Source organism: Sphaeramia orbicularis, chromosome 12 (genome assembly GCF_902148855.1).
Source record: "Sphaeramia orbicularis chromosome 12, fSphaOr1.1, whole genome shotgun sequence".
Taxonomy (NCBI): Eukaryota; Metazoa; Chordata; class Actinopteri; order Kurtiformes; family Apogonidae; genus Sphaeramia; species Sphaeramia orbicularis.
The window spans coordinates 6,760,863-6,785,831 of NC_043968.1; the positions used below are offsets into that span (position 1 = coordinate 6,760,863).

Consider the following 24,969-nt stretch of genomic DNA (forward strand, 5'->3'; position numbering starts at 1 on the left):
ACGACTGTGGACGAATAGACAGAAAAATGACGTCCGGTGTCTTTGATGTCATCAGGGGAAGGAGAATTCAGGAGGACGCAAGCAGGGAATGAAGGAAAAGTGACCTCCTGTTCTATGGATTTAGCCACAGAAGTCCTCCTGAAGGGAATGTTTTGAAAACAGCACCAGCATTTAAGCAAAATCATCTGTATGCATTTATAGAATAGAATAGAATAGAATAGAATAGAATAGAATTGCACTGCTGCTACAATCTGTCATATTTACAGCTGCAGTTGTTGTAGATGTTCATTAATATGCACTACCCTAATTAATAAATACATGAATAGAATAGAATAGAATAGAATAGAATAGAATAGAATAGAATAGAATAGAATAGAATAGAATAGAATAGAATGGAAAAAAGCTTTATTGTCATTTCAAGATACCACTGAACAGTGCAGTGAAACTTGGTATAATGCAGGTCTTCATACATTATAAAATAAATTTTCTTATATATTGTTGCTGTCGAGTGTGGGGCTGTAAGAAAATATCGGTTCTGCAATATATCACGATATTTCATTTCACAATACTGTATCGATATTAAAAGGTACTGTATTGATATTTTTAGGTATTTATTCAAATGCCGGTATTATGAAGGTTCATTTTTGGTTTTCTTTCTTGTTTATATTTTATTTATTATTATTTAACACTCTTTTATTAAATAATGTTCATTAGATAAAAGATAAAAGAAACAAAAAAATGGCCTTTTTAACAGTGTCATGATATATTATGATATATCGTATCGTGATCTTAGTATTGTGATTTATGTCGTATCACCAGATTCTTGCCGATACACAGAGCTAGTTAAAAAAGGACCAAACTGCAGTCAAAGTTAGTTTTTCTCCGTAAAAACAAGGCTTGAACTCCAGCAGGTCTGTGCTCTGAGGCCCAGGAAACAAAGGCTTAGTGGGGTGACCGTTGTGATCCTGAGCCTCCACCGTTTGGACGGGGTTCCACAGCCTGAAGGCCAAATGTACCGTGCATGCATGAAATCTGTTGTAAATGCAAACTCCAATGTGGAGCTTTAATGGTAATCATTAGAGCATGTAATCCAGGCTGGTCAAAGCACGAACAAGCACTTGAATGTTTAACTCACTGCTTTGGGTTGGAAATACAAGGCTCCTGTTCCGCATCTGATCATGTTCTACTTCGGTTATGTTCATTCATGATGTTTTGAATGGCAGCTTTTGGAAGACTTAAACTGCTGGTGTCATTTAGTATTTTTAATCTTGTCTATTTATTGGGTTTAATCAGTTTTTAATCAGATATTGTTATTTAAGCTTTTTTATTTTTACTTTGTTATTTTTTAGTAATTCTTGATTAAATTTTTTTTATTTAATTTCGTAATTAGACTGTAGACGAATTAGACGTAATTAAACTGTCCAAATACAGTTTTTGTCAGTGGATTGGACAACTGAGTCTCATTGAAAATTATTTATACATATATCTATATCTATCTATCTATCTATCTATCTATCTATCTATCTATCTATCTATCTATCTATCTATCTATCTATCTATCTATCTATCTATCTATCTATCTATCTATCTATCTATCTATCTATCTATCTATCTATCTATCTATATATATATATATATATATATATATATATATTTATAGGTAATTTGATTGTTTTAATACATGTAAATATACTTTATTAAACATTAAAAAGTCAAAAAAAAAAAAAAGCAAAATCTAAAGTTAGGGAAAAAAACTATTTTAATTATGGAGAATTACCGTATTTTTATGAGATGGTTATTTTCTGTTATTTTACAGCATTTTTTCGGCACCCCTGCTGCCGGAATAATACTGTTTTTTTTTACGTTTTTGTGTTTTTTTGTTGTTGTTTTTTACAGTGTAGGTGTGAAGGCACATGAAGGCTTGTTTTATTCTCCCTCCTTTTCAGTGTGTTATTGTCTGTTTCCGTGTTACTCATCAGTTCTTATCAGGACTTTTGTTAGATTAACCGTCAAACAGGGAGTATCAGGAAAGAGAAAGCCAGGCACTAGATTCAACACAGCCTGAACATGAAACATGCACAAACATGAACACACCCTGGTCACAGTGATACTGAAACCTCCAGCTGCAACAGTCAAAAGTGTGAATGAGGCTGATATTTAGAGGAGAGAAAATATTTGCGTTTTCTGCAGGAGAGCAAAGGGTAAAGGCGTCATGTCACTGTTTAACCAGAGTGGCTCCAGATATGAACGGATGGGACACTGTGAACACATAGCAACAGCGACAGACCATTTATAAAGACAATCAATGAAAGGACAGAAAAAAAGACACATCTAGACATGTAAATAAACCTGTGGAAGACGTCTGGAATGGTGTTCACTGGACCTGCAGCGGTCTTTGTTGGTTTAGGCCTTGCTCAGATTTTGCTGCGTTCCAAAACTAACAGCTCAGTATTCATCTGCGAATTCTCACCAGCTTTGCAAGTTAATTTTTAGCTGCACCGTGGCTCCAAAACAAGCTGGACCTAAAGCAGTTGGGACTACCCGAGTGTTTAGGCACTGACTCTCAACATAACGTTCTGTCTTTAATGTTCGAACATGCACATTTCTACAATCTCACACATAAAACACACACGTAGCTGCAGTGATTTGGTCACAGATTGTGTTCAGTTGTGGAAAAAAGGATCAGACCATTAAAAGTCCTCAAAAACAATGGTTCTGCAATCCAGTCCTAACTCCTGTGTGTGTCATGTGACTAAAACAGAGAAAAGAAAACATGGAATGAATAAAAGCACTGTTTGTGTCAGTACAATGCCACAGATACTGATGGAAGAACTGAAGGGATTTGGTTTTTATCCAGAAAACCATCAGACTGATCTCATGAAGTCACGTTGTATGTCACACCAGTTCTTATTGCATTTGGTGTGTTATACGTAAGCATTTTCATCCTTTCACGTCTTATTCAATGCCACTTGATGGCGTGTCAATGTACGCCAAGATCTCCAGTTTATATATCAGTAACTGCTAACCCTAACCCTAACCCTAACCCTAAAACTAAGCCTAACCCTAACCCTAGCCCTAGCCACTAACTGCTAACTCCTAACCTTTACTGCTAATTGCACTAGCTGCTAATTGCATGTTATTTTACGCAGCGTGAACTTACAGGTGGAAAGCTTATAATGCGTACAGATAACACGCCAATTAAAAGTGGCGTGTTATCTGTACGCAATTCAGCGTTTCTGCTGGTAAGATTTTGCCGTGGTGCAGCGCCACGGCAAACATTTCATACAAAAAAAATCATCACCATTGCATTAGACTTTTTATATAATAGTCCAGGACAAACGTCCTTCCCCCTCAAATGAAAGTTTGAGACGCTTCAGGAGGTGGAGAAAAGATAAATGAGCCTAAAGTTTCACTTTCACTTCTGCGGGGGCACGGACTGCACCGCCCCGTACCCCCATAGTATTAGAAGGAGGATGGAAACTGACGCGCATGTGCGGTTACCGACCGAAATGCACGTGCGTGCACCCCCCCCAGCTGAACTGCGCTCGTGCAGCCGAGCCCACACACTGAAACACATGTGCATGCACACCCCCCCACCCCCCCCAGCCGAACCGTACGTGTGCACCCCCCCATATTACAACGCCACACCAACAGATCAATTCCACAGAAAACACTGCAATTCACGATGTCACGTTGCAACCATGAAAAATGTCCAGATATCAGCTGATAAATTCAACTATGAGCTGTTTTTATTGGTATCATCATATTTGTCCAAACAAATGGACCAGGTTGGACCAGGCATTAAAATGAACAAGAAACTGAAGAAAACAAGGGGTGGAATAATAATTACCTCCGCCAAGGAGGTTCTGTTTTTGCTGGAGTTGGTTTGTCTGTCCATGTGCAAGATAACTCCAAAAGTTTTGGATGGATTTGGAGGAAAATTTCAGGAAATGTTGATACTGGCACAAGGAACAAATGATTAAATTTTGGTGGTGATCAGGGGTGGGGGGGGTGGCCCACTGATCTGCCTTGGCGGAGGTCTGCGCTCTCTGAGTGCTTTTCTAGAAAAGACAGCGCAGACCTCCGCCAAGGCAGATCAGTGGGCCCCCCCCCCCCCCCCCCCCCCCCACCCCTGATCACCACCAAAATTTAATCAAGGTTCTAATAGTTTTGGATTTTTCATTCTAGTTTAGTTTTATTTAGTTTTGACTTTTTTTTCTCTAATTTAGTTTGTTTTAATTAGTTTTTAGAGCAGGTTTGCTAGTTTTTACTAGTTTTCATTTTTTTCTAAATGCTTAGTTTTAGTTTGGTTTTAGTTTTGTCGTCTCTTTTCTCTTCTTCTCTGTCGTCGTACTCAAATAAATCCCAGACAGGACTCTGCTGCTTTAGTCTCCATGTTTCCAGGTAGAGTGGGGACCAGAAGACGACTGGAAACCACAAGTGAACACAAGTGACGGACCAAAAAGTGTCGTATGGTGACGCTAGCTAAAATTGCTTGAGGGAAATAAATCGCTTGTATATCAATCCAACGTTGACAAAAACAAAAACGAAGGGAATTTTATTCATAATTTTTATCCATTTTAGTTAGTTTTGTAAACACACAATACAGTTTCAGTTAGTTATTTTTTTTCTTTTAATTCTAGTTTTTATTTCAGTTAACAAAAATGTTTTTACAATTCTAGTTTTCGTCATTTCGTTCGTTTTCGTTAACGATAATAACCTTGGTCCATGCAGCTGTAAAATAAAGCTGACACATCTTGTTCATTCAGGGGCCATTACTGTGACTTGTATTAATTTCCTGTGGCCGTAGCCTCAGTTTAACCCTTAAACAGGTCTGAACCCACAGGTCTAATGATAGTGCAGACCCCTTCACGTCCCCAGAACAGGACGAACACTCGACACTGGAAAACAGCAGGTTCACTCCAAACTGAGCAGCTCATGAATAATGCATACTCTGTGCCCTCCTTTATCTCTGCCATTTTTCTGGATCCCATTCTCTTCTGAATACGTGCCGCTGTGCCCCCCCGAGGGTTAAGCGAGACAGGCTGGGTGACGGACCAGCACCACCACCACCACACACACACACACACACACACACACACACACACACACACACACACACTGTGGATGAGTGATCATGTGGAATGCCACAGACGGCTGACGGTTGGAGGAGCGGTGATGTCAGCGTTGGCTCTTCTTCATCCTGTCACTGTTGTTGGTTAATGACCTTCAGGAAGCCCCCCCCAACCGTCTGCTGTGTGATTGTGCTCCCACTGAACGGTGTTTTTTCGACTGACAGCTTTATATTTAGGCCTCGGGAGACTGAACCAGGCCAAGGATCACCACTGGATTCTACTTCTGAATCCTAATGCAGCTTCATTTGGGTTCAGTATAGATTCACTTAGGCCACGGCTCTCAAACTCATGTTCTTTCAGGTTCCACATTCAGCCCAGTTTGATCTGAAGTGGACCGAACCAGTAAAATAAGAACAGAATAACCTATAAACCATGACAACTCTGAATTTTTTAATGCAAAAAAATAGCATTAAATTATGAAAAACATTTACATTTTGCAAACATTCCAAACAAAAAGGATGTGAATAACCTGAAAAAACTGAAATTTCTGAAGAAAAATAAAAAGAAATAATAATAAAAATTTAATCAATATTCTGTCTCAACTTATGATTTCTACATGTGCATTACAGATCAGATCTACCAAGACACAAAACAGGCAGAATATTGTTAATTTTATTTTATTATTTGTAATTATTTATTTATTATTGACGTTTTATTGTTAAAGGATATCAGAATTTAATGTTCTTTGCAATAAATCAAAGAGAAAAATTGGTGTCGCCGTTACTTATAGGCATAATGTCATATTTTTTTCACATGAAACCAAGACAGAAAATTTGGTCATTATTTTTAGGTTATTGTGCTGTTATTTTCCAATTTGACGCCCTTGACTGTTATTATCCTCTGTACTTTGCAAAGTCATCCCATGGGCCGGATTGGAACCTTTGGCGGGCCGGTTTTGGCCCCCGGGACGCATGTTTGACACCTGTGACTTAGGCTACGTTCACACAGCAGGTCTTAATGCACAATTCGGAATTTTTTGTGAAATCCAATTTTTTGTGTGCTTGTTCATATTACAAATTAAATGCGACTTCTATCAGTTCTCAGTATGAACTGAATGCGACCCTGAAGTGACCCGCATGCGCAAAAGAGGTCCTGATATAATACATGCACTGTGTTTACCGAAGTAAATATGGAGGCATCGCCTTAGGCTACGTTCAGACTGCAGCCAAATGTGGCCCAAATCCGATTTTTTGTCACTATTTAACCTGTATCTGCCCTGTTAAAGACAGTTTGGACAGCACAAATCCGATTTTTTCAAATCTAACCCAGGCCACTTTCATATGTGGTCCTAAATCCGATACATAACAGATATTTTGCAATGCGACGTCAGTCTGAACGGTCGCAGGTCGGCCAGGTCGCATTTATCCGACCTTTACGTCATTGAAATGCCAGTACAGTCCGACTGCAACACGCTGGTGAACAGATAGAGGTTGGTATAAAATACAGTTTTTAATCTTGTCATGGTCATCGGATATGACCCATTTGGGTGTTCAGAGGCTCCGTAGTTACCATGGAAACACTGTCATCTTCTACAACACAGGTGTCAAACGTGCGGCCCGGGGGCCAAATCCGGCCCACCAAAAGGTCCAACCCGGCCCGCGGGATGAATTTGTGAAAAACTGCAAAAATTACACTGTAGATATTAATAATCAGTGGTGTCAAAATCCTTTTAATTCAGGTTCCACATACAGACACATACAGTCCAATTAGATTTCAAATGGGTCAGAACCAGTAAAATATGATCAGAATAACCTATAAATAATGACAACCCCAAATTTTCTCTTTGTTTTTGGTGTAAAAAAGTAAAATTACATGTAAATGTTTACATTACCAAACTATACTTTTACAAAAAACATGAATAACCTGAACAAATATGAACAAACGGAAATGTCTGAAGAAAAGTAAATGCAATTGTACCAATATTCTGCCTGTTACTAAATGTTTTGTGTGATTGTAATGCACATGTGTAAATGATAAACTGATAAACTGAGGCAGAATGCTGTTAAAATTGCTTTTGTTTTTCTTAAGACAATTCAACATTATAGTAATTGGTGATAAATGAAAGAAAAGTTAGATATGGAGAAAATTCCATGTAGGAACTGAAACAAATGTAGCGCTGGGTTTTTATGGGTTAAAAAAAAAGAACCCAAACAAACCAAGACTGATGAAATTACAGTGCGTGTTCTTTGTTGCTCAACACCTTCTCAGCCTTTTTCCTGTCTGTACCTGTGTCATCTGAGTCCAGTTCATGTGTTTTTTTTCTGTGAATCTGAGCGTCACCGCTGCAGAGCAGGACACACACACACACACACACACACACACACACACACTCTGCTTCCTGATGCACATGAACACACACTTCCCCTGTAGGAAACTGAGAGCAACGGAAAAAGTTGTGCCCGTCCCTAATGAGGCGAGACAGGTTGATGTCTGGAAGATTTTAATTGGGCTGTCTGCTCCCAGAGAGAAATACAAACCTGATCTGGATGAAGGTGTTTTTGGCCAGACAAGAAGAAATGGCCTTTATTGGAGTTTTATACTACGCACTGCAGGGGCGTCAAACATGGGCCCAGAGGCCAAATGCGTCCCGCCAAAGGTTCCGATCTGACCCCTGAGATGAATTTACAAAATGCAAAAATTCCACAGATTCATTTTAGTTCAGATTCCACATACAGACCAAGGTTATTATTGTTAACAACAACTAACGAAATGACGAAAACTAGAATTGTCAAAACATTTTCGTTAACTGAATTAAATAAAAGCTATAATTCAAAGAAAAGAAACAATAACTAACTGAAACTGCATTGTGTTCTTACAAAACTAACTAAAACGTTTAAAATTATGGATAAAATTCCCTTCGTTTTCATCTTTGTCAATGTCGGATTGATACGAAATTGATTTATTTCTCTCTAGCAATTTTCTCTGCTGTCACCATACGACACTTGATGGTCCGCCACAAGTGACAAACCTGGTGTGTAGACGCTCTGCAACCCTGGGAAGAACCTGACACACCTAGAGTTGACTTTTGTCAGCCAAGGTTATTATTGTTAATGAAAATGAACGAAATGACGAAAACTAGAACTGTAAAAACATTAACTGAAATAAATAAAAACTATCATTAAAGGAAAAAACGTTAACTAACTGAAACTGTATTGTGTTCTTACAAAACTAACTAAAACGAACAAAAATTATGGATAAAATTACCTTCGTTTTTGTCTTTGTCAATGTGGGATTGATACGAAATCGATTTATTTCGCTCTAGCAATTTTCTCTGTTGTCACCATACGACACTTTTTGGTCCGTCACTTGTGGTTTCCAGTCGTCTTCTGGTCCCCACTCTACCTGGAAACATGGAGACTAAAGTTGGGAGAAAGCAGCAGAGTCCTGTCTGGGATTTATTTGAATACGACAACAGAGAAGAAGAGAAAAAAGACGACTAAACTAAAACTAAGCATTTAGAAAAAAAACAAAAACTAAGAAAAACTATCAAACCTGCTCTAAAAACGAATTAAAACTAACTGAATTAGAGAAAAAAAGTCAAAACTAAATAAAACTAAACTATAATGAAAAATCCAAAACTATTAGAACCTTGATACAGACCAATATGATCTTCAGTATAATAACAGCAGAATAACCGACAAAAAAGAATGACTCCAGAGTTTCTTCTCAGTTTAATGTGAAAAAAAATCATATTACACTATGTCTATAAATAATGACAGCTTCAAATTTTTGTCTTTGTTTTAGTGCAACAAATAACATTAAATTATGAAAATATTTACATTTACAAACTATCCTGTAACAATAAAATGTGAATAACCTGAACAACTTGAAATGTCTGTAGAAAATTCAGCCCAATTTGAACTCTTTTCTGCCTGTTCCTCAGTGTTTAGTGTCTTTGTAAATCCGATCCATAACATACATGTAGAAATGATAAAATAATTACTATTGGCAGTAGATGGGAAAGGTTAATTCATTTGGGAACTGCCACAAAAGCAGTACTGGGTCTTTATGGGTTAAAGAAATATTAATGTTTTTATCTCAGATCCTCATGAACAGGACATCTTACAGCTGTAGACAAGATGTTTCCCAATATTTTTATCTATATATTTTATAAACATCAATATTTCCTTGAATTTTAACGCTAACCAATGCAAAGCAACAATATTTATCCCAATATAAAACAATATTGTGACATTTTTTATCATTGTTTTGTATCCCAGACCCCTGTTAGAAAAGAAACACCTTCATTCAACGTGTCCACATACTTTTGTCCATATAGTTTATTAAATAGAAACTGTCAGAGCTTTAAAGACTCTGACTCCATCTTCCATGTCACGTGTTAATCCACCTTTTCTTTTTTCTTTTCTCTTGTGTCTTATAGGAACCCTGTCGGCCGGTGAACACAGCTTCCCGTTCCAGTTTCTCATTCCAGGTGAGTTTTTTTTTTTTTGTGTTTCAGCCTCTCTGACCCGTTTCGCCGTCGCAGACACGCCCTCTGCTCCTTTCGCTGTTTTCGTTATCAGAGATCCGCATGACGTCGGCGACAGGAGCACGCAGGCACGATAATGTGGGACTGTTTTTTAGTTTGTGAGCTCGTTCAACCTTTGGCTCTTTGTCTGTGACACAAAGCAGTCGGACAGATTAGTGCAGGGATGTGCCAGCTTTACACTCAAAAGAGCCATTTGGACTGAAAAACAGAAGAAGAAATGTGACCGGAGCCATGCAAAAAATATTTAAACACATCTACATTTTATCATGAAGGGGCTGTTCTTCTGTAGCCTATTTGTGATTATTTATTTTTTTAAACAATATTTTTACTGAACTTTATATTACACAATAATTAACCATATACTCTTTTTTAATTGATGATGATGATGATGAAATTCTTTATTCAGTCATCACATAATAACCAGTGTCAACAACAGCACTTCAAACATTACAAACATTACCAACAGGTTAGGACTGAACAGGCCCAGGCAGAAGCAGAGTGCTTCTATTAATGCCTGTCCTACAGAACAAATTCAGCTACCCAGCATCCAATACAGGAAAAAAAAACAAAAAACAAAGAAAAAAATGTATCCAAGCAAACAAATAAGCAAAACATAAAAGGTGAAAATAAACCAGAGAAATAGAAAACTTAACCACCAAAATTAATGGTAATTTAATGTACAGGGTGGGGAAGCAAAATGTACAATATTTTGAGGCAGGGATTGAAACACAGTGTATGACCAATTAGTTTATTCAAAGTCATGAGAATTTATTTGCCACAAGAAAATGTCCATAATAGAAAATGTTTTTATTCTATGTGTCCTCCTTCTTTCTCAATAACTGCCTTCACACGCTTTCTGAAACTTGCGCAAGTGTTCCTCAAATATTGGGGTGACAACTTCTCCCATTCTTCTTTAATAGTATCTTCCAGACTTTCTGGTAATAGTTTTGCTCATAGTCATTCTCTTCTTTCCATTCTAAACAGTCTTTATGGACACTCCAACTATTTTTGAAATCTCCTTTGGTGTGACGAGTGCATTCAGCAAATCACACACTCTTTGACGTTTGCTTTCCTGATTACTCATATGGGCAAAATTTTCAGAAAAGGTATGGATAATAGTGTTAGGTATGATTATGACATCAGTATATGTTTGGTTTCAAAACAATTGACGTAGTGCCTGCTGAGAAAAAACAACTAAATGTTCATTGTACATTTTGCTTCCCCACCCTGTAGACTCAAAAATAAATAATTTACCTATTACTTGTTAGAGCTTAACAGTTGTATCCTTCAAAAATTGCCTTATGTACCTTTTTTTTTTAAACTTCAAAAATGGGCCACACATTGTTAAATCCATACTGGCCTCATTCCATAGTTTAACTCCAACAACACATATACATCTTCTTTTAGTCTCTTTTTTTAGCTTTTTGTTCAACAAATGTACAAACATCTCGCAAATCCTATTTAGACTCATGTGTTGAGAAGAACCTTTGTACACAGAAAAGGAGTACCTTTAATTTGGCTTTATACATTATTTGCATTATTTCATAGTCAAATCATTAAATTTCATAATATGGGATTTCATAAACAATTCATTAGTATGTTTGTAGTACCTGGCCTTATTAATAATATGTATTGCTCGTTTTTGTAGGAGGACTCTAGTATTTGCAGTTGTTTTATATGTCCAGCCCCACACTAACACACAATAGGACACATAAGGAAGTAGAAGTGAACAGTAAATTATATGTAGTGCCTTATGGTTGAGTATATTTCTGGACTTATACAAGATTGCCATTGATTTTAACAATCTTTCCTTTTATAGATCTAATATGTGGTTTCCATGTTAATTTGTGATCAATAACAACCCCTAAAAATTTTGTGTCAAACACTCTTTCAGTTTCAGCATGGCATATTTTTAATGTAATATCCCCATCAATTTCTTTTGGATTCCCAAAAACCATAAATTTAGTTTTTTAATGTTAAGTGACAATCTATTGACATCAAACCAAGTTTTAAGAATTTCTAAATCCCTTTCAACCGTGGACAAAAGTTCCTTTAGATTTTTCCCAGAACAGAACATATTTGTATCATCTGCAAAAACAATAATACTCAACAATACTCAATAATACTCAACATAAAACAAACAATAAGCAACATATTCCCCCCAAATAAATAACTGAAGGAAAGCAAAAATAAATAAATTAATTAATTAATTAACTACATAAAAATAAAATAAAAGTAGAAAAGCACAGACCTCCCCCAAGACAGATCAGTGCCCCCCCCCAAATCACCACCAAAATGTAATCATTTGTTCCTTGTGCCAGTATCAACATTTCCTGAACATTTCATGAAAATCCGTCCATAAGTTTTTGAGTTATCTTGGAAACTAACCAACAAACAAACAAACCCTGGCAAAAACATAACCTCCTTGGCGGTAACTTGGAGGTAACTTTTCAAAAGATGTGAATAACACCAACAAACTGAAACAATAAGTGTAATTTTAACACTATTCTGCCTCAGTTTATCATTTCCACATGTACATTAGAACTGACAGATCACAGTGGATCTACAAACACACAGAACATTTAATAACAGACAGAATGATGTTACAGTTGTACTTACTTCTCTTAAGACATTTCAGGTTGTTCATATTTGTTCAGGTTATTCACATTTTTTGTAAAATTATACTTTGTTTAGTGTAAATACATGAAAATATTTACATTTACAAAGAGAAAAATTTGCAGTTGTCATTATTTCTATGTTATTCTGATAGTGTTTGACTGGTCCTGCCCACTTCAGATTGAACTGGTCTGAATGTGGAACCTGAACTAAAAGGATTGTTCATATCTTCAGTGTAATTTTTGCATTTCACAAATTCATCCCAGGGCCGGACTGGACCCTTTGGTGGGCCGGATTTGGCCCCCGGGCCGCATGTTTGACACCTGTGCCTTCTAGTGTATGATTCTATTCATTTTCTGGTCTGACCCCCTGGAGCTCAGACTGGGCTGAATGTGAATCCTGAACTAACATGAGTTCCACACCCCTGGATTATATGAGTGTGTGGAGGCTCGGTCCATGCTCGGTGTTTAGGAGGATAATTGTGGTGCTTCAGAGTGATGGGGTGTTTTTATTCCACTGGAACATTTTCTCAAAAACATTTCTTTCCCATTAAAAGAAAAACTAAAAACCTACATAAAAATCCCTGTTGTGTTTAATACCACCTGTGAGTAAAGCCAGAGTGTGTGTGTGTGTGTGTGTGTGTGTGTGTGTGTGTGTGTGTGTGTGTGTGTGTGTGTGTGTGGGCTGCAGCAGGAGGAGGGGGGGGGGAGCTGTGGGTTATTTTTAGCCCCCTCTCCTGTTGTGCAGCCACTGTTTAATTGGTCTTCATGCCCCCGTGCTTCACCCCCTCCCCTCCTTTCAGACCCTCAGACAGCAGAGGGCATGTTAACCACAAGTTAGTGATAAGTGGATCTGGGGGGGGGGGGGGGGATACTGCCATCTGCTGGGTAAGGATAGAATAGAATAGAATAGAATAGAATAGAATAGAATAGAATAGAATACTGGAATAGAATAGAACAGAATAGAATAGAATAGAATAGAATAGAATAGAATAGAATACTGGAATAGAATAGAATACTGGAATAGAATAGAATGGAATAGAATAGAATAGAATAGAATAGAATAGAATAGAATAGAATAGAATAGAACAGAATAGAATACTGAAATATAATAGAACAGAATAGAATAGAATAGAATACTGGAATAGAATAGAACAGAATAGAATAGAATAGAATAGAATACTGGAATAGAATAGAATAGAATAGAATAGAATAGAATAGAATAGAATAGAATAGAATAGAATAGAATAGAATACTGGAATAGAATAGAATAGAATAGAATAGAATACTAGAATAGAATAGAATAGAACAGAATAGAATACTGAAATATAATAGAACAGAATAGAATAGAATAGAATAGAATAGAATAGAATAGAATAGAATACAGGAATAGAATAGAATAGAATAGAATAGAATAGAATAGAATAGAATAGAATAGAATAGAATACTGGAATAGAATAATAGAATAGAATAGAATAGAATAGAATAGAATACTGGAATAGAATAGAATAGAATAGAATAGAATAGAATAGAATAGAATAGAATAGAATAGAATACTGGAATAGAATAGAATAGAATAGAATAGAATAGAATAGAATAGAATAGAATACTGGAATAGAATAGAATAGAATAGAATAGAATAGAATAGAATAGAATAGAATAGAATAGAATAGAATACTGTAATAGAATACTGGAATAGAATAGAATAGAATAGAATACTGGAATATAATAGAACAGAATAGAATAGAATAGAATAGAATAGAATAGAATAGAATAGAATAGAATACTGGAATATAATAGAATAGAATAGAATAGAATACTGGAATATAATATAATAGAATAGAATACTGGAATATAATAGAATAGAATAGAATACTGGAATAGAATAGAATAGAATAGAATAGAATAGAATAGAATAGAATAGAATAGAATAGAATAGAATACTGGAATATAATAGAACAGAATAGAATAGAATAGAATAGAATAGAATAGAATAGAATAGAATAGAATAGAATAGAATTGATCAGAATAGAATTGATCAGAATAGAATTGATCAGAATAGAATAGAATACTGGAATATAATAGAACAGAATAGAGTAGAATAGAATAGATCAGAATAGAATAGAATAGAATAGAAATGAACAGAATAGAATGGAATAGCGTAGAATAAAGTAGAGTAGAATAGAATGGAATAAAATAGAACAGAACAGAGCAAATAGAACAGAATAGAGTAGAGTAGAATAGAATAGAAGCATAGAATAGAATAGAATAGAGTAGAAATGCAGAATAGAATGGAAAGCATAGAATAAAGTAGAGTAGAATAGAATGGAATAGTAGAACAGAACAGAGCAGAATAGAATACTGGAATACAATAGAACAGAATAGAATAGAATAGAATAGAATAGAATAGAATAGTAGAATAGAATAGAATAGAATAGAATAGAATAGAATAGAATAGAATAGAATAGAATTGAATAGAATAGAAATGAACAGAATAGAATGGAATAGCATAGAATAAAGTAGAGTAGAATAGAATGGAATAAAATAGAACAGAATAGAGTTGAGTAGAGTAGAATAGAATAGAATAGAATAGAATAGAATAGAATAGAATAGAATAGAAGCATAGAATAGAATGGAATAGAATAGAACAGAGCAGAACAGAGTAGAAATGCAGAATAGAATGGAAACCATAGAATAAAGTAGAGTAGAATAGAATGGAATAGTAGAACAGAACAGAGCAGAATAGAATAGAATAGAAAAGAACAGAATCGAGTAGAATAGAATAGAATGAAATGGAATAGAACAGAATTAAACTGTTAGTAAAGTAAAAAAATAGAAGATAAATAGAATGTACTTGTGGGAAGAAAATGAAACAAGTCAAAGTGAAGAATAAAAAAGTCAAATCAGTGGTTTTACAGTCCGTCACTGTGACCCAGGGCTGTTTGGAGCAGCATCTGGTGTCCATCAGTGGTATTACAACTTTAAGGTACTGAATTGTTGGCTTTATTTTGGAGCTGAGGTCCTTGCCCGTTGCATGAAGCTGTTTAATTCTGGAATCTGTTAAACTGGACTAATCTGCTTCTAAAACTAAAACTGTGGCTGATCACATGGTCCTGGAAACAAGTTCAAGAACAACAAACTTTATGTCAAAATTCAGGTTCGGTAAAAATAAAATAAACAGTAATGAGGCGTCCTAATGAGAACTGTACAGTCTAGTTGCCATAGTGATGCTTTACAGGTTATGATCACTGAATCTGGAACTGGAAAAGTCAGGAATGAACGTTTCCCTGAGTCATGAGTCTGTTTTTAGACCGACTTTCTAGTGGTTTGGTTCATGCAGGGAACAAACACTGGTCTTATCAAAGTGCTGCTGTAATCAGAAGGAACATGTTGTCTGCAGGTTGTAAAGTGGAACAATGAGATGTGACAGACACACACACACACACACACACTTCCAGTCTGTACGCTTTCATGGAAACAACTGAGAACAGAAATGAGCTGCAGTAGTTGGATTATCAGCAAAATACCACACATGTGGGTGTAAAATAATTCAAGTCTTGTAAAAAAATAATGAAGTGGTTTTTGTAGGATCCAAGCATAGGCTGTAGTTGGGCTGCACGATACTGGAAAAAACTGACATTGCAATTTTTTTTTTTAACCTTGAGATATATATTGCAATATGAAAAAATGCTCAGGAGGATATAATCAAGTGGTTCTCAGCCTTTTTTGACTCATGACCCCATTTTAATGTCACAAATTTGTGGCGACCCCAGACATTCAAACTTTTTTTTTTGTTGCTAAAATTAACTTGTTTTTGATCATGTAATAGTTTGCTATACTATATTGCAAATAAATGTTAATTTTAGTTGACATTTAGTCTATATAATGTATATTATTGTGGACAGAGGCAGTAAATCCAGGTGTAGATTACTGCACAAAGGGAGAATTTTATTTTCCTTGGTCAGGATCTGTCCAGTCAGTCCAGCTGTGATTTACAAGGACGACAATTAATACTGAACAAACAAGAACTGAAACTATGAATTATGAAAGAGCTGCAGCATCTGAAACTGACCACAATGAACATTTGTCACAAACAGAACCACAGTGCTGCAGTTTCACAACCACAGTTTGTCTGTTATGGATTGGGATTGTCTCTGTCAACTCAACATAGATTTTTTATTAGTAAGTTGTTGTTTTTTTTTGTCAATTATTAGAAATTCCAGGCGACTCTACGTGGGGTCCTGACCCCAAGGTTGAAAAACACTGATATAACAGCTGTGTGGTGCCGACATAAATGGTCAAACAAATTAGTTGTGTTTCCTCTCGTTGTGTCGACACAGAACAGGTGTTTCAGTTTCATCCTTCTGTAGCTGAAATAATTCCAGAAAACTGACATTGCTTTTCTTTTTGGCACCAAGTCTTCATTTACGGTGATTTTCTCTTGTTCGTTGCTTATTTTTCAGTGTTTCTCACTCCAGACTGATTAAGAACGATTGTGATTGGTGGATCGCTGTGCCCAGTGTGTGTCAGGTCCCCAGGATGAAATTAGATAGAACACGTTCAGTTCATTTACCTCCTACGTTGCAGGACCTGCGATGTGACTATTGCGCACACGTACATCGCAATGTCGATGCTCAAACGATATATTGTGCAGCTCTAGGCTCTAGCATCCCCATGACCCTCACAAGGGTTAGGTGGTTGAATGAATGAATGAATGAATGAATGGGATGGGTTTAAATATTTCCACCAATCTCTACTATAATTGACACTCATGAGAAACCAGTGGGGAGTAGATAGGTGATCCAAATGAATGGGTCCCAGGACACAGCCCAGGGGAACCCCACTGGTAACTGGGGGAGAGATGGGGTTGGAAAGTATCGAACTGTACAAACTGGGTGTGACCAAAAATATATGAACTAAACTAGTGACATGAGGAGATGATTATACCAACTGAAGTTAAACGGTGGTGGAGGGTGGTAAAAAACAGTCATGAAATTTACTTCATAGAGGTTCAGACTCCTGAAATTTACCAATTTTGAGGTAAAATAAAAAAAAGTAATGTTTGTCGTGCTGTGGCATTAATTAACAACTAGCACATTCTAGATGTGGTAGATAAATAAACTTACCTCTGATCCAGTTCATTCCTTTACTTTCTTTACTTTCTTGGTAAATTCCGCTGGTGTTTTCAGTTGAATAACCTCTCAGCTGGTGTGTCTGTTTCTGCAAATGAAATCTGACACCATGGCAACGTGGCCCCATTGTTTATCTGTTGCTGTGTAACCCACTTCAATGATGATTCTATGATTCTGGGCAAGGCTATTGTAAGGGTATTGTATTCCAAAAATGACTTATATCTGCCAAAATATTGGTCCTATCCACTTGCCGTTTTCACTAGTCTGTTCCTTGATCAAAAATACAAAAGTATGACAAACTGCAGCAGTCAGCTCTGTAGGGATTTTGTGTGATGCCCAAGACACACACACATTTGTAGTGTAAATAATTGACATTTAAAGAATAAAATGAACTATATGCACTTGTCTACATGTATTTAAATGGTTGTAGGAAGGATATCCAGTCCTTTAAGAGTCATTTGTTTGTAAAAATGTGTCCAACAACCTCTGAGATCAGTCAAAATGATATTCTGCGTAACATGCTGTTAAGACGACTGTTTAACCCGTAAAGACCCAAACATCCACCATCAGCCAAATCCACCTACTGATCTAAACTGTTTAATACTGTTGATCCACTAATACTATCAATCCATGTAAATAACTGGTGTAAAATACAGTTCTTCATCTTTTCACGGTCATCAGATATGACCCATTTGGACATTCAGAGGCTCCGTAGTTACCATGGAAACACCATCATCTTCTACAACATTAATTCCCCAGTCAAACCCATGGAGTTGGATCAATGACAGTGGATGGACACACGGGGGTTATGTTCAGTTAATGAGAGATTTTGCTGAAAAAGTCATTTTTTCTTCAGTTTTCTCTGATATAATAACCCACAACTTCAACCTGAGCTTTTGTGAACACTTACATGATTTGTCAATTAAATACAGGAAAATACATGATTTACACTTAAAAATGCTAAATACAGAGGATAATATTAGAATAATTGGTGATAAATCACTTAAGAAAGGTTAAATACAGAGAGAAGTTCATGTGGGGAAAGCATCAGTGGGTCTTTGTGGGTTAATGAAGCCAGAATCCTAAAGCAGCAGATTCTACACGTATAAATAACTGTTCAAAGTGGAATGTGGACGCTCTTTGTCCACTTCCAGCAGCTGGGAGCATCTGTCCAACGCGTCTCTAGGGGACGTTGTGATGTTCCTCCTGCCGGACGACAACACCGGGCCTCCTGCTTAATTTGTATTGACAGTCGCCGCCGCCGCCGGCCGCGCTGACATTAACATCTGAATGAGGAGGCTGACGGAGCGGCTCGCCTTTTATTTAGGAAACACATTCATCACCGCTGTGTTCAGCCACAGAAAAGAACCACAGCGGGTTTTATGTTCTGGTATGCAGCAGAGGAAACTCATGCTGCAGAAAAGTTTCTCCACTTTTTGTTGGTAGCTCCAACTTATTTCCAGATAAAACTTAACAAATAAACTGACGGCGATTTAAGGATGTCCTGCAAAGGATCAATAAAGTATCTGTCTATCTATCTATCTATCTATCTATCTATCTATCTATCTATCTATCTATCTATCTATCTATCTATCTATCTATCTATCTATCGTTCTATCTATCGTTCTATCTATCGTTCTATCTATCGTTCTATCTATCGTTCTATCGTTCTATCGTTCTATCTATCGTTCTATCAATCTATCATTCTATCTATCATTCTATCGTTCTCTCTCTCTATCTATCGTTCTATCTATCGTTCTATCGTTCTATCGTTCTATCTATTGTTCTATCAATCTATCATTCTATCTATCGTTCTATCGTTCTCTCTCTCTATCTATCGTTCTATCGTTCTCTATCTATCTATCTATCTATCTATCTATCTATCTATCTATCTATCGATCTATCGTTCTATCGTTCTATCTATCGTTCTATCTATCGTTCTATTGTTCTATCATTCTATCTATCGTTCTATTGTTCTATCGTTCCATCTTTCTATCTATCATTCTATCAATCTATCGTTCTATCTATCGTTCTATCGTTCTCTCTTTCTATCGTTCTATCGTTCTATCAATCTATCGTTCTATCTATTGTTCTATCAATCTATCATTCTATCTATCGTTCTATCGTTCTCTCTCTCTCTCTCGTTCTATCGTTCTACCGTTCTCTCTCTCTATCTATCGTTCTATCGTTCTCTATCTATCTATCTATCTATCTATCTATCTATCTATCTATCTATCTATCTATCTATCTATCTATCTATCTATCGTTCTATCTATCGTTCTATCTATCGTTCTATCTATCTATCGTTCTATCTATCGTTCTATCGTTCCATCTTTCTATCTATCATTCTATCAATCTATCGTTCTATCTATCGTTCAATCTTTCTCTCTCTTTCTCTCTATCGTTCTATCGTTCTATCGTTCTCTCTCTATCGTTCTATCGTTCTCTATCTATCTATCTATCTATCTATCTATCTATCTATCTATCTATCTATCTATCTATCTATCTATCTATCTATCTATCTCTTTCTCCTCTCTCTCTCTCTCTCTCTATCTGTCTATTTTGAGACAGTTGATAAGATGTTTATGTTTATGTTTATGTTTCTGCATTTGGCAGACGCTTTTTTCCAAAGTGACTTACAGGGGAAAACCAATCAAATCACTCAATCAATCAAATTTTATTTATATAGCGCCAGATCACAAAAAAGTTGACACTTTAGTGACACTTTACATATAGAGTTGGTCCAAACCAGACTCTAAGCCAATTTACAGAAACCCAACAGAATCCTCCTGGAGCGAACACTTGTGACTGGTGACAGTGGAAGGAAAAACTTCCCTGTAACAGCAGAAACCTGGAGCAGAGCCAGACTGAGGAGGATGGACGTCTGCCTGGACCAGTTGGGGTTAAAGAGAGAGAGTAAAGACAGAGAAAAAGAGAGAGCGATAGAGAAAGAGACTGAGGGAGAGGGGGAGAAGGGGGGAGTAGGGGGAGACACATGGAGGCAGTTGAGGATAAGTGAGTGATGATGATGAGGGCATGGAAGTGGCAGGACTACCGCAGCAGGTCCAGAGATAATCCTGGAAGACAATAAACAGAACATCATTCATTTGTCTTCTGGGGGTTTGAAACACTTTTGCACTCTTTACATTTTATCAGCTGAACAAATAATTGATCGAATAAGAAATAAAAAAGATAGAATCAGTACAGGTGAAAATAAACGTTAGCTGCTATTTTTTTTCTCCTGCATCTCTGTTGTAAATCAGTGTATTTTTATTATTATGTGTTAAGTCTGACTCCTTGAATATGATGGGTTTCCTTCTCACCCCTCCCCCTCCATCAGATTATCTAATCCTCATCAAACACTTCATCGGATCTGTCGAAGGTCACGGCCTAAATAACAAACCGCAGTCTTTGTCCTGCTGCGATTGTTGATGGTAAATAAATCTGAGGCTGAAACGTCATCTGATACAAAGACAAATACACAGTGTGACAGCTTCCAGCGTCTCAGTACTGTCCTGTGTTTTCTACGACATGGGTTTAAGTTTATAACAGGAAAAACATCCGACAGAACAAACAGTAACAACACTCACCGTCCTGTTTGAACCCTCTGAGCACCAGACCGTCAGCTGTGGGTTCAACGGCTGGTTTCAAAAAGGTTCAACAATTTGTCCAACTGTAATCCACTCATATTCTTTAATAAACTAAAGTGAAGTAGAGTTCCGCAGCTTTTCAGTGACATTCTGTAGCTCTTATTCACTCATTTAGAAGCCCCGTAGTGACAGGGTTTACATAGAACAGTATTCATCACTGATTCACCCGAATTTCCAACTTGAAGCCAATGAATGGATGGAATTTACTTCAGAAAGATGACAAATGACAGCACACAGAGATTTATCTGACAGTCTAATACATCTACAGTACATTTTCTACATACTGTATATTGTAGTAATACCTGCATAAGTACTGTGTATCCATGTGATAATGTACATATAAATTATAGTAATACCTACATACTGTAAGTACTGTGTATCCATGTAATAATGTACATATATATTATAGTAGTACCTACATACTGTAAGTACTGTGTATCCATGTAATAATGTACATATATATTATAGTAGTACCTACATACTGTAAGTACTGTGTATCCATGTAATAATGTACATATATATTATAGTAATACCTACACACTGTAAGTACTGTGTATCCATGTAATAATGTACATATATATTATAGTAGTACCTACATACTGTAAGTACTGTGTATCCATGTAATAATGTACATATATATTATAGTAGTACCTACATACTGTAAGTACTGTGTATCCATGTAATAATCTACATATATATTATAGTAGTACCTACATACTGTAAGTACTGTGTATCCATGTAATAATGTACATATATATTGTAGTAATACCTCCATAAGTACTGTGTATCCATGTAATAATGTACATATATATTGTAGTAATACCTCCATAAGTACTCCGTATCCATGTAATAATGTACATATATATTATAGTAATACCTCCATACTGTTAATACTGTGTATCGATGTAATAATGTACATATATATTGTAGTTATACCTCCATGAGTACTGTGTATTCATGTAATGTACATATATATTGTAGTAATACCTCCATAAGTACTGTGTATTCATGTAATAATGTACATATATATTGTAGTAATACCTCCATAAGTACTGTGTATTGATGTAATAATGTACATATATATTGTAGTAATACCTCCATAAGTACTGTGTATCCATGTAATAATGTACATATATATTATAGTAATACCTCCATACTGTTAGTACTGTGTATCCCTGTGGCTGCAGTATTTGTACTTGTACTCAGTAAATCGTCCACTGTGTCAGTTTTTCTGTCCTGGTTCTTTGGCCCCTAATAGATATTTTTATCTCCCTCCTCTTAAGTTTCCTACCCTGCAGCCTTTCCCTCCCTGTTCCCTCCTCTCTGTCCTTTTTCTTTTCTTTTCTTTTCTTTTCTTTTTTTTTCTCTTTGTGTCCTTTTCCTGACCCACAAAGCAATCGCTGTGAATGTTTTCCATTCAGATGTGCAGGAATCATTCTGAAGATGTCTTATATCATCTGACAGCTCTGAGAACCGTCTGCATGGACCAGGACATGTCCAACTGTTCTAGACCAGGACCAGGACCAGGACATGTCCAACTGTTCTAGACCAGGACCAGGACCAGGACATGTCCAACTGTTCTGGACCAGGACCAGGACATGTCCAACTGTTCTAGACCAGGACCAGGACCAGGACATGTCCAACTGTTCTGGACCAGGACCAGGACATGTCTAACTGGGACAGGACCAGGACCAGGACATGTCCAACTGTTCTAGACCAGGACCAGGACATGTCCAACTGTTCTGGACCAGGACCAGGACATGTCCAACTGTTCTAGACCAGGACCAGGACATGTCCAACTGTTCTGTACCAGGACCAGGACATGTCCAACTGTTCTAGACCAGGACCAGGACCAGGACATGTCCAACTGTTCTAGACCAGGACCAGGACCAGGACATGTCCAACTGTTCTAGACCAGGACCAGGACATGTCTAACTGGGACAGGACCAGGACCAGGACATGTCCAACTGTTCTAGACCAGGACCAGGACCAGGACATGTCCAACTGTTCTAGACCAGGACCAGGACCAGGACATGTCCAACTGTTCTGGACCAGGACCAGGACATGTCTAACTGGGACAGGACCAGGACCAGGACATGTCCAACTGTTCTAGACCAGGACCAGGACATGTCCAACTGTTCTAGACCAGGACCAGGACCAGGACATGTCCAACTGTTCTGGACCAGGACCAGGACATGTCCAACTGTTCTAGACCAGGACCAGGACCAGGACATGTCCAACTGTTCTGGACCAGGACCAGGACATGTCTAACTGGGACAGGACCAGGACCAGGACATGTCCAACTGTTCTAGACCAGGACCAGGACATGTCCAACTGTTCTGGACCAGGACCAGGACATGTCCAACTGTTCTAGACCAGGACCAGGACATGTCCAACTGTTCTGTACCAGGACCAGGACATGTCCAACTGTTCTAGACCAGGACCAGGACCAGGACATGTCCAACTGTTCTAGACCAGGACCAGGACCAGGACATGTCCAACTGTTCTAGACCAGGACCAGGACATGTCTAACTGGGACAGGACCAGGACCAGGACATGTCCAACTGTTCTAGACCAGGACCAGGACCAGGACATGTCCAACTGTTCTAGACCAGGACCAGGACCAGGACATGTCCAACTGTTCTGGACCAGGACCAGGACATGTCTAACTGGGACAGGACCAGGACCAGGACATGTCCAACTGTTCTAGACCAGGACCAGGACCAGGACATGTCCAACTGTTCTGGACCAGGACCAGGACATGTCTAACTGGGACAGGACCAGGACATGTCCAACTGTTCTAGACCAGGACCAGGACATGTCCAACTGTTCTGGACCAGGACCAGGACATGTCCAACTGTTCTAGACCAGGACCAGGACATGTCCAACTGTTCTAGACCAGGACCAGGACATGTCCAACTGTTCTAGACCAGGACCAGGACATGTCCTACTGTTCTGGACCAGGACCAGGACATGTCCAACTGTTCTGGACCAGGACCAGGACATGTCTAACTGGGACAGGACCAGGACCAGGACATGTCCAACTGTTCTAGACCAGGACCAGGACCAGGACATGTCTAACTGGGACAGGACCAGGACCAGGACATGTCCAACTGTTCTAGACCAGGACCAGGACATGTCCTACTGTTCTGGACCAGGACCAGGACATGTCCAACTGTTCTGGACCAGGACCAGGACATGTCTAACTGGGACAGGACCAGGACCAGGACATGTCCAACTGTTCTAGACCAGGACCAGGACCAGGACATGTCTAACTGGGACAGGACCAGGACCAGGACATGTCCAACTGTTCTAGACCAGGACCAGGACCAGGACATGTCCAACTGTTCTAGACCAGGACCAGGACATGTCTAACTGGGACAGGACCAGGACATGTCCATCTGGGACAGCACCAGGACATGTCCAACTGTTCTAGACCAGGACCAGGACATGTCCAACTGGGACAGGACCAGGACATGTCCAGCTGTTCCGTCTCCACCATTTCAGTCTCAGAAATGTTCCATCTGGGTTGATCAGCCTTTTGTGTATTAATAATAATAATCTTTCTGTTCTTTATATCTAAGGTCTTTTCAACTTCAAATACAGTCTAAACTTTTTTTTCTCTTGAACTTCAACCCTTATAGAACTACAACTATTTTTGTGGTGATTTTTTTTTTTTCTCTACGTTTGAACTTTCCTATGTGATTTATCATGATTTATTATTTTATTTCTCTGCATTTTTCACTCAAAAACAGGTATTTTCCTATATTTAATTCACTGATCATGTAGATGTTCAAAGGTTATTATAACGAAACAGAGAAAACTGTGCAACAGAGAGACTTTTTCAACAAAATCATCATTAATTGAATAAAAACAATCATCTACAACCTCTGTCATCTTGGTTTTATTGGTGAATCAGTGTTGTAGAAGATGATGGTGTTTCCATGG

At 37.6% G+C, this 24,969-nt stretch overlaps 1 protein-coding gene across 1 annotated transcript in view; it reads left to right on the plus strand.

Moving 5' to 3' along the window:
* arrdc1b (arrestin domain containing 1b) overlaps positions 1 to 24,969 on the plus strand; it is a 99,915-nt gene that overhangs the window by 59,601 nt on the left and 15,345 nt on the right. The window contains exon 3 of the mRNA XM_030150718.1: positions 9,517 to 9,567. Coding sequence (XP_030006578.1) covers positions 9,517 to 9,567 — 51 coding nt within the window. The remainder of the gene's footprint in view (positions 1 to 9,516; positions 9,568 to 24,969) is intronic.